Consider the following 12,091-nt stretch of genomic DNA (forward strand, 5'->3'; position numbering starts at 1 on the left):
GCTACAAGACAGTGGCAGTCTGGCAGATCAAGGTTTTTAATATAGAGGAAGGGGGGGGGGAGGGAGATGCAGACGACATTTATTCACCTTTAGCTGTATGAATATGAATGTTCTGTGGCTGATTTTCAAAATATTTAGGGGACACATATTCAAAGAGCACCTGCCTGGATCTGCCACTACAACATAATAACTATTAACATCATTTTGTCACAATCATTATCATAACCATCATCATCATCATCATCACTACCATCTTCATCAATGTCACCACCATCACCATCATCACCCTCACCATCATCATCGTCTACCAAAGCCTTTGCCAGGATTTAACCTTTTTTTTCTTCAAATTTACATGATTTCAGGGTGGAATTTTCTTCAAACATTTGGATCAAAATATACAATTATTCTGTTTTGAGAAAGGTCATATTACTTACTCCTCTCTGGCTAACTGATGAGTTGTGTTTCTCTGGTTTACAACACTTGACTGTGAATTCAGGCTCTGGTTTTGATGAATTCTGGAAAAGATAAGAAGTTAAAAAGAAATGTGTAAGACATGATTTGCATTTGTAATAACTATTCAAAAACCAGATCACTGTCATTTCCAAACAGACATATGAGCCAAGAAGTAATTCGATCTATCTAACTTTAATTTTTTTTAAAATTGCAGGAACAAGCCATTCAATGTAATTTAAGACCTAGACCCTTTACCTCATTAAATCTGATCAAATCATTGTCACTTCAATAATTATGCGTACAAGAGCCAAGCTTAAGTTGATCCCACAAATGGTTCCTCATTCATAGGAAAAGACAAGCCATAGCCATTTTCGTGTGTATAATACAGACTTCTGTTACCTTTAAACTATGACCTTATAACCCTAAATATAATCAAATCATCTCCAATCCTGTGGGTGGGCAGAGGCATAAAAATAAACTTACTGCCATAATTTGTAGTTTATGTGGTCCATTCTTCCCCTTTAGGCATTCCACGTGAGCCAGGCCTTCCTGCGGGTCAAGTCGGACCTGAAACAAGTCCTTGGTTCGGAGGGGTAAGAAGACCTTAGGGTCAACAGGGGTGATGTATTGAATGGCTTTGATTATTCCTCCTGTTATCTGAAAGACAAATGGAAAAGAAATATATTTGACTCCAAATGGCTTTTATGGCTTGCACTTTGTTTTCTTCATATTATTAGGAGCCAAATGGCTATTTTGGCTTTGCACGTTTATACAGAGACTTAAGCAAACAAGGTGGTTCACAAACCACAAATCTCACCTGACATCGCGATCGATAAAATATGCAATCTGATCTTTTTACCTTATCATCCTCATAAACACACATGTGGTATTAACGGATAGTTATTTGTACAAGTGTACACACAATTGATGCAGAAATAAAGAAATGAGAGCAATTTGAACAAACATTTGACCTTATGACCCCTAGATGACCTTTGACCCAATCACCCTCATGGACACACATGTGGCATTACCCAAGGATCATATGAACCAAGGTCGTACATAATTGATGCAGAAATAACGAAATAAGGGCAAGTTGAACAAAAGATTTAACATTATCATTTGACCTTTTGACCCCTATATGACCTTTGACCCATTACCCTCCTGGACACACATGTGGTATTACCCTAGGATCTTATATACCAAGTGTCAACATAATTGATGCAGAAATAAAGAAATGAGAGGAAGTTGAACAAAATCTTTTAACATTTTTGTAACAGACATGACCTCATATCATTTGACCCCTAGATGATCTTTGACCCCATCACCCTAAAGGACACAAATGTTGTATTACCTAAGGGTCATATGTATCAAGCATGAAATTAATTGACGCAGAAATATAAAGAAATGAGAGCAAGTTGAACAAAAACGAGACGAAAACTGTGGGCTTTTCAACTTTATCATCATAGTTAGACAACAGATAATAATTATTTATTTCTTTATCTCTGACATTTATACAGGTTGGCACATATCACCAATTTGGTGGTTTTTCATGTGGCCCTGTTTAGAACAACAAATAATATTAATAATGAAAATATTAGGTAAGTAATGAAAAAGATATAATACAGTAAAAAATAATATGTACAGGCACAAAATATATGTAAACATGTTATTAAAAAAAATGTATTGGTATCCTTTGGAATTATGTTCATTTGATAATCAATTTTGACAATTTGAATCAGATTTGTGTATTTAAATTTTGAAGGTAGAGCAAAAAATAACATAGCAACATGGACCTGGCCACGGAGGATTATCTATTGTTAATGATATAATACTATCGGGTAGTTGTATAGCGCTAATATCCACCTTGTTTATATTTGCTGAAGGCGCTCCCCTATCACCCTGGCTAAACTAGTGTACTGATTACCATACTGATAGCTGATAGAGGATTTATCCTGTCAGTACCTATTTACCTCACCTGGGTTGACTGCAACACACTATGGATTGATTGTATGCAGTGTCTTGGATTATAATAAATTTTCAATTCCTATATCATACCTGAATTTTCACCAATCCTCCATATGGACCCATCTGAGGTTGCCACACACCAAGTAAATGTCCATACGGATAGAGAACTATGGAAAAACAATGACAAGCTTTGTTTTACTCTTCGAAATAGAAATCAGAAATAGAAATACTCTGAAACTTCATTTTGCCTAATTGATCGTGAGCAAGGTCACTGTGAAGCCCGAGATTGATATTTCTCTATCCCTTAGATTGTTGAACGCCAAACAGGGTAGCAGCAACTCCCATCTTTTAACGTCTTTTGGTCTGACGAGGCCAGGATTTGAACTCCCGACCTCCCAGTTGTGAGATAGACGCTCTACTCAGACAACACACAGTATACAGATCATAACAGAAAGCAAAGAAAACAACATCAAAATACTTTTACTGGACTGTGACATGAACTCTGGTCAATTTACGCCACAGTCTAAAATCTGTACAAAAAGTACAAAGTCAAACATTTCAAAAACTTTGTTTACACTGTATATTTAATACATTTATTACATTTCTTTTCATGTTCCAATATATTTCACTGCCAGTAATCAATGAATTTACAATTAGGAATACCAATGTGGAAAGTTGGATGCAGGTATAGAAACATTCACTAAATTTGAATCAATAGTTCAGTAATTAGGAATGCTTACAACATATAGGCTGCTAACCCATTGAAAGATTTTGCTATACCATGTTTTCTGTAGACTCCATGCGGACTAAGTCTCCAATGGATTAAGGGAATTCAACAAGTGTTTAATGTGAAATTCTTGTGATAATAAAAAATATATACATGTACTAGTATATATACAAATGGGATAACCCATTTCTGTATGAAGGCTAGCATTGTATCATGATAAATTGATTAATAGCATAAAAGGCAATATTATACCTTTTACAGCTCACAAAGAAGCTGAACTAGATTTGTTCCTTACAATTGCCTTTTGGTGTATACTTATAAGAAATCAAACAGGAAAAGATTATTAGGAATTTAATTTGGAATATTTATTTGAAAAAGAAATATGTAATGTGATTTTTGAATGTTGAAATATGAATTTAATTAATACCCAAATAGGGTTAAGAAAAAATATATACATACCCTCTGTGTAAAGCTGTCGATAAGACTCCACATTTGGCCCCTGAAGCTCCGCACTCACACCAAACTCTGATATACAAAAAATTTGAAGAAATTACAGAAAGATCCGAGTTCTAAACCTGTATACTTTGAGCTAAGTAAAAATTTTTGCTAATAAGTGCTAATAATCATAAAATACTCCATGAAAACAATATATAGCAATAAATCATACTAGATTGTACAATAATTTTCTGAGGATTCCTGGTCCTACTTCTGCGTTTCAATGCAATATGAATAGCAACCTAAGGATAATTTTACTTCTAAGTTCTAACTCCATACAGTAATTGTTTCTCAAGTGTAATTTTTTTTAAACGCATTTATGACAGTTTTTTAAAATCTTTCTATTAGATTTTATAAAATTCTGACTGTCAAATTATTACGATAGTTATTTTAATATTTTGTATTTTCCATCCCCATCTATCTATCTATCTACCTCAAGTTGATCTACCTACCTACCTAGTACATGTATAATCTGTTCATTGATTTATTTCATGTATTTATTTATTCATTACTTACTTATTTATTTATCCATATTTATAATATTTTTTTTTAGAGAGGGGGAGGTTTGATCTTTGTAAAATTATTGTAAATAAATAAGTGTTTGGTACCGCAAAATCGTAAAATAGCCTTAAAAATGGAGATACTGAAGCTTTTCGACATGCACTCATCGGAGTACAATTGCATGAATGACTAAAACGTTAGAGCAAAACAATATTGGTTTAAGGTGCTCAGCCTAGCAAGGAGTATCACTCATTTGCGCATGCTCGAGGTAGCGTATATCCAGCTAACAGACCCGATTCTGTGCCGCCAGAAGAGACCTGTCGTAAGAACCCTTACATTATTTTAGTTGCTTCGCTTCAATTTACAGCTGGTACTAAGCCTAAATTACCTTGACAGCCAATCACCGCTTGCCATTTAGCGTCCATTGTCTATTTCGGTTCTATTATATATTGTTTTGCTCTAGCCTTTTAGTAATTCATGAGATTTTACTCCAATGAGTGCATGTCGAAAAGCTTTAGTATGTCCGTTTTTGAAATTATTGTACCTTCTTTGCATTTTAATAGCCAGATAGCCTCAACCAGAGAAGCTTCATGGAATAGCTTGCATGTTTGGGCAACTGTGGCCAAGTCCTTCCCTGGTAGTCTACAGAATATACAAGTGATCAGTTCCGGAGGAAGGTCATTGATGTCCATCTCAAGTCGGGGGAGATCTTCTGTCTCAACTCCTTCTCAGTGACCACTGACTCCTGGTGAGTTAATTTGAATGAGTTGAAAATTGTATGAGATTTATCATAGCATAATGCACAAACCCCAAGAGAGAAAACTGAGTTAAGATCTTAAAGCATACTCTGTATAGCAAATTAGGTTCCGTCATCATCAAAATTTCAAACACAAAACAAATGAACTTCTGGGGCTGTATTCTGAAACATAACACAAATATTTTGGTATCTTCAGAGATACAATAAAATCGGTATTCACCAAGTGATCATGTTGTAACTAAAAACAATGCGTAAAATTATCTGTGAACGAGATGACACGTAGAGATAAAAGGTATTCTGAAATTCATATTTTTCATTGTTAAAAAACCTTGAAAAATACAACAAAATTTCTAACAGTTAGGCACTATTGTGATTTAATGTTGCAAATTTCTTGTCAACAGTATTATCTGCTGCTGGATCATGCAAATAGTGCAAGAACATCTTGTTTTACAAGAGACATTTCAAAGACAGTGTAGAGACAGATTTTTCAACAATTTAAAGATCTTATTCAAAATGATACCGCAAATCTTTTCAAAGAGTCCACTAGGCCTAGACCTACATGTACATTTATTTTTTTGCACTTTAGACTACTAGGCCTAGCTAGGCCCCTATTCCACAGAAGGGAGACATTTGAAAGACCAAAAATTGGCAAGGTCTTACAGCAGTCTCCAAGATCACTGAAATTTGTCATCTTTGTGGAAAGGCGCCAAAAGACCCCTCAAAGAACTCTGAAAAAGTGAATATACTTCTTGTTTTACTGGGCTTAGACTAGTCCTAAAGAGTTTTTTTTAATGGTCTTTCAGAGACCTTTTATGCAACAAGTGATTGTTCAGAATTCTTTCCATGGACATTTCCTGGTCCCCCAATGATCTTTTAATGATCTCTCACTAGTCTTTCAGTGATCTCCGCAAAAATCTTGAGAGACTGTCAAAAGATCATGGAAAGACTAATAAGAATTTGGAAGTTCACAAAGAGACCACAGAAAGATTGCTCAAAGACCATCAAAAGACAATTTTCCTCAAAGACTGTTTTGAACTTTTTTCAAAAAGTTTTGGAGATCATGACATGGGGAGAATGAAGATCACTGAAAGATCAATCAGGAATTATAAAAGACCTTTGAGATCTTTGAAAGTTAATTGAAAGACCTATAAAAAAATCAAGCAAATTTCATGGTTTTACAGCAGTCTTTCAGATGTCTTGCTCTCTGTTCTGTGGAATGTGGGGGAGTAGACAGTGCACTAAGCACTAGACAGGCATGACAGGAACAATTGTTGATTCTGCCTTCTCTTCTATACACAACAAAAAAAGTAAGTCCCCCCTTAAACATCCATAATTTCCGAACCACTGGGAGTTTTTAATATATATTTTTACATGAGCGTGTAGGGAATTTTATAAGCTACCCTCTTAGCGAATGTTACGGACGTATTTTATGTCATGCTTCAGTGAGCACCAGCAGAATGCAAAATTGTCACTTTTTAAAAGTCACAAGCAAAATATCATGACTTTGATTCCAGTTTATTGGAACGAATTCCACATTCTCATCATGAAAAATAGTCAGAAGGCTTGTAAAAGGTACTTTCTAAAAGACGATACAACTCTTTTTGCTAAATTTCACGGTTGAATAAACAGTCAAAATTTGCTATTATTGGAATTTTTACACATTTCTATCGACGAAAATGACCGAATATGATGACAATTATTTCTTTTACTTTTTACACTGTCATGGTTGAGCGAGCACACTCGAAAACTTAGGAATTAATACTCTTTTTACTGCATAAATGTATTCTTTTCCTAATAATTTCTAAGTATCAGTTGAATTTATGGACAAATCAGTGGTGGATCAAGAATTTGAAAGTGGGGAGGTGCCGAGAAATTGGGGGAGGGGAGCCAACAACATTTTCCAATTTTAACATGTTTTAACAAGTTACAGAGGATACTACCATAAACCCCCTATGAGATGATACGTCACAAAAAATGTACTCACTCAAGCATCAACATACGTTTTCAAAATTTTGTGTGGAGTGGCTCAATGATGGATAGTAAAACAACGTTAACATCATAAAATTCACCAAGAAACAACCTTTGCCCAACTTTGTATTTACACAATCTGAAAAACGACTCTTGTGACTTTCAAAAATGGTCATTTTTAATTCAATCTTTGATTACTCATGCATGACCCAACCGATCAATCTCATTTTCCCCCAGGAGTTGCTTAGTGAGTGTAAAAAACCACTTACGAAATATTACCGGTATTATATCTCAAAACTATTCCGTTCAAAAGTTACAGCATTTTGATTTAGGGGGGGACTTACTTTTTTTGTTGTGTATAGTTGTGAGGATTCATTTAACAATTTCGGACATTCAAGGTTCACAAGGTTCAATCATATCAACATTTCACAATATCAATAACTCAATACAAACAAAAATAGATAGATCTCCAGATTTTTATAGATAAGCATAAATAAATATCCTTGTAAAATATGAAGTGTATACATAATCAAATAAAATATTATGTACTGCCTACTGGTGAGTGCATGCATGATAAAGCCATCATAGTTCTCTGTACATAGCCAGTATAGGCTAGCTATTGGGCAAAGGACAAGTAGCTACATCATGGCAAGGCAGTGCTTCCTCTCTTCCCGAAATCCAGGAAATTCCCGAAAGTTATCATTTCCAGGAATGTTATTATTTTCTGAATATTAATGACAAAATCCATCTCAAAATTGGATCTTTGTAATGAAAATGTCAAAAATTTTGCTAACTTCATTTGCTCGCAATTCTTTTGCCCGATATGCGTTTTTCACCCCTTCAAAATGTTTGGCTCACTACGTCACTGGGCCCTATATTTCATCTTTTTTGTGTAGGGCCGGCTTACAATGTCTTGTGATATAATGCATCATGCAGGCGCGTAGCCAGGGGGGGCGGTCGCCCCCCCCAAAACGTCCCCAAAAAGAAAAAAAAAAGAAGGGAAAAAGAGAGGAGAAAAGGAAAAGGGAAGGGAGGAAAGGGAAGAAAGGTAGCTTTGTGTTTTTTTTTTCTTTTTATTCTTTGTTTTTTTTTCTCAAAAGAGAAAGTCCTTCACTCTTGCTCTAAATGTATATATGAATTTTGCTTCCGCGCTGCGCGCGGTTAAATGACAATACTGAAGTTCTCCATTGTTTCCCAACACGGTTTTTCCACGTCAGCTATATGTGTTTCTTGCCAGTTAAAGTTTAAATGTATACATTAGGGCATGGAATTAGAGTAAGGTTAGGCCGAAGTATATGAAGTTATCTTTTTTTTTAATTGATCGCGCAACTTCTGGTCTGGTCGGCTCTGGGCGTGTAAAATCTTTATATAAATTTCTGCCGTCACCTCCATAAGTCAACTTCTCCCGCTTTTCAGCTCATTACTAAACAACCATAATTTTGGGGCAAACAGGTACCTAATTTTAAAAGAGGAAGGTATAAAATTTGTGTCGTATTAAATAAAAAAGTACAATATTTTTTATCAAATTCTATTAAACTTCATGTCATTTCTCTGCACATTCATTTCCTGTCCTGTTTTGCGCCCTCAGTTTGAAATTTTGAATGACACTTAAGTTTCTTTATAATTCAAAATGAAATGCTTCAGGATAAGTCAAAGAATTAGGCATCCTTTTTTATATAATTTCAATAAATCACAGAAGTTTCAACTTTTTGTGCACTATTTTCCTTGTAATGAAGTTCAATAATCTTAGAAAATCAATTGAATTAGAGCCGATGGGGTATTAGAGATATCTGCATTTGATAAAAAGTCCGCTCTTTGAAATTCCAGAGTTTCATTGCTTTGCGCGGGGATGAATATCCCTCCCGGCATATACAATTCTTCTCCTCTGTTTTGCGAGTTGAATATGTGCACTGTCGCTAAATTGTTTGTAATCAAATCTGATCTTTCCAAGGGAAGTATTCAATATATCATTGAGAATACCCTTTTCTCTGGACCCTTTACATGGCAAAAAAATTGATAAAACGCTTCAGCTTCCGCGTTTCGCGCGGGGTTATTATATTAATTTCCTCCATTGTATTCCTTTTTTGTGCGTTCACAATCACTTTTGAAAACAAGGTTCATGAAAACAAGGTTCAAAATCACAATATAGTCAACTGAATTGGAGCTGATATAGGTACTAGAGACAAGAGAGACGGCTCCTTTTCATTTTAATTTATGAAACACCAAAAGCTTCGCGCTTCGCGAGGGGGAAACTCCCCCTCCCTGCACCCACCCCCTAGGGAGCACGCTTTGTAAATGTTGGCACGCTTTGCGTGCACTTTACCGCCCCCTCCAAAATGAAATCCTGGCTACGCGGTTGGCATCATGTGTGTGATGCCTCGTTCAAACAGTAACACTAAACTCTGGAGATCTACAGTTAGTATGATCCATGCTCAGTCTCAGTCTCAGAATCGATTATGACAATTGACATTGGATTGTAATTGTAAAGTTACTCCGAAGGGCTATAGACTAATAAGTATAGAAGAGAAGAATTATCTTGTGGAGGGACTAAAAGTTAGAGAACATTTGATTTGTAAAATTCCAGGAACTTTCAGAGTAAATTCCAGGAAAGTTTCGTTTTAAAAAGTGGAAGCACTGGGGCAAGGCCAAGGCTATTATAATAAATTATGCCTCTAATTATAATAAAACTTAAAACTAAGCATGAAATGTTACATTATTCACATTATCACTCAGTCTGCCTGGCCCTGGGCTGTGCTGTGTTGGCACTGCCCACTGGAATTACTGGACTAGATCTAGACCAAAAGCTTCGGTCTCTGTTATGTTGGTTGTTCAGCTGAACTCCGTTGGCTTCACTCACCAAATACAGAGACCGAAGTTCTAGCGCGATCTGTACAGGGGATCAATGGCCATATGTTTATGTGTATTAAGTTCGGATAAAACAAAGTGAAGTTGCGCGACAGCCGAGGTAAGTCACTGTTTTTGTTCCTTTTAACTTGATTTTCCCCGTTTTTTGGCAATTAATGGCAAGAGGGAATTAATTTGCATTTCAGTCGCCTTAATTTTCAAAAGTTTGATTCATTAAAGACAAAAAATTGAAGAGCCCCGACGGTGACGGGGGGATTTTGCATTGTAAGTCCCCTAATGGTGGCTGCACGATAGCGAGCCGTCTGTGTATGAGGAGAAATTTAAAATAAAAAAAATGTTAAAAAACTCCTCGAAACAGGCGGCTGCCAGCTGTCTAGACTAGATCTAACTAAGTCTTTCTAAGTAACTAATAGTTATACTATTACTAACGTTACGTCTTACTCCGATTTTAATAATACTCGTCTCTAGCCTTGAGGACTCCATGATGATGTCTTTTTAAAATCCTTTGACATATACTTCTTCATCATCAACTCGTCTCTTTCTCAGTGAATGATTTTATCTCTCGTAGCCGCGCCGGAAATGCACGCCACCTGCAGCCAGCAGTTCTGGGGGAAGGACCTTGGCGGCGCCGCACTGCACTGCAGTGGTCGGGGCGCGCGAGATCAAAACATTGTGACGCCGCCTGCATATATGACACTTATTCACAATATTTATTCAATAGAAAGCCATGCAAAATACAATCTATAATCTATAATAATCTAAAGACTGATCAAATACTGGTGTAACGTTACACACTGAGAATTAACGATACCTATTATCGTCACGCCGCGCCGTTTGTCCGTCCGTCTTGAGATTAATCAAGAGACAAGATAGAGTCAATCGCAAGTGAGTGAGAAAGCCAATACCGGTATTGCGTAATACCGGTATGTATTCACTCTCGCAAGTCGTAATCGCGCTGTTTTTACGATTGACCTATCTGAGCTGTGCACATCTCTATGGCTGTGCATAGCAATCCCTCTGATAGATGATGACTGCTTGCATATGGGCGGAAATCCCAGGGGCACGTGTCCCCCCTACTCAAAATAGTAGGCGGACACAACTCTAGCGTACCTACGGGGTACCTACGAGTCTTGAAGACCTTTTTTTTTTTTTTTTTTGCTTGTCAAATTTTTTTCTGGTACGAAATCCTTTATTTGTGGTAGAAGCTCCTTTTTTTCTTTTTTTTTTTTGCTTGTCAAATTTTTTTCTGGTACGAAATCCTTTATTTGTGGTTGAAGACCTTTTTTTTGCTTGTCAATTTTTTTGGCGGACGAATTTGCCCCCCTGTGGAAAATCCTAGGTACGCCACTGAGACACAATATCAAATGCCCCCTACAGGTGTGTGGAATTTACAGCGGAGCAATTGTTGCCGGAGCAAATGTCATGGAACCGCTAGCTAACCCCCCCCCCCCTATATATCACGATGAAATCGTGATCGTGCCTGCAAGTCGTCGTTCCCGATGCGCTACCAAAGAGGGGGGGGGGGGGGTAACCCTAGATTGCAGACACGGATCCTTGGTTCCGCAAGTTCGCATAGCGCATATTGTATGCTGGAGCTGAATAAGTCGAGACTACTCGACTTTGGCTGGCTCAATTTAGAGACCTTGAAGTCTAGTCTTCACTCGAGACATGGTTTTAGTTAAAGTGTTATATGATCGAGTCTGTGCTTGCAGACTAGGTTAATCCCAAGAGAGACGAGGGCATATAGGCCTATACCAGTAAGTTATTATGAAGGCACCCTGATTGAATAGCTTAATTTGATCAAGAAGTGGGCACACAAGACCGTCTAGCACAATGAAAGAAAAGGATGAAAAACTAAGGGAAAGAAACCAAAAGAAGAAAAAAGGAAAACATAAAGGAGAAAAGAACATACAAGGAGGGAAAGAAAATTCATTATGAAGGGAAAAAAGGGGGAAAAGGCCTAGCTAGCAAAGAGGGAGGAAAAGAAAAAGAATTAAGGGGAAAAATAAGAAGAATATGAAAGAAGCTTTTAAAATAATTCTGTTAAAAAAGCTTTGCCAAAATTATAGTCGATTCTATGACTGGTTGCATAGCCTACATAAGCACATTTTAAGTTGTACGGATATATAGGCTGCATATTCAGACCCCTAGGCTCGAGTGAAAGTTTTGCACAGCAGCCAATATTTCAGGGGCTATATGATAATCTCTATTCGGGCTTATCCATATCATTATATAGGCAGGATGTTAAAGCCTTAACCATGCACGATTGCAGCATGCAACTACAAAAGTAAACTTCGACGACAAAGTAATCTCGCAAAAGGGCTTATAATAGTGCACTGCTATTATATGGCGCAGTCACA

At 36.8% G+C, this 12,091-nt stretch overlaps 1 protein-coding gene across 3 annotated transcripts in view; it reads right to left on the reverse strand.

Moving 5' to 3' along the window:
- LOC129255137 (F-box only protein 31-like) overlaps nt 1-10,772 on the reverse strand; it is a 21,143-nt gene extending 10,371 nt beyond the window's left edge. The window contains exons 1-6 of one of the 3 annotated variants that reach the window (XM_064095452.1): nt 10,543-10,772; nt 4,686-4,886; nt 3,605-3,670; nt 2,509-2,585; nt 937-1,110; nt 435-515 (exon numbers count right to left, since the gene is read on the reverse strand). In XM_064095452.1, the coding sequence (XP_063951522.1) occupies nt 435-515; nt 937-1,110; nt 2,509-2,585; nt 3,605-3,670; nt 4,686-4,833 (546 nt within the window). In that variant the 5' untranslated portion in view covers nt 4,834-4,886; nt 10,543-10,772. Of the gene's footprint in view, nt 1-434; nt 516-936; nt 1,111-2,508; nt 2,586-3,604; nt 3,671-4,685; nt 4,887-10,172; nt 10,374-10,542 lie in introns of those variants that run through there. The other 2 variants (XM_064095453.1, XM_064095454.1) reach the window with 2 other exon arrangements.
- Nucleotides 10,773-12,091: the final 1,319 nt, after the last annotated feature.

This window comes from Lytechinus pictus, chromosome 2 (assembly GCF_037042905.1).
Source record: "Lytechinus pictus isolate F3 Inbred chromosome 2, Lp3.0, whole genome shotgun sequence".
Taxonomy (NCBI): Eukaryota; Metazoa; Echinodermata; class Echinoidea; order Temnopleuroida; family Toxopneustidae; genus Lytechinus; species Lytechinus pictus.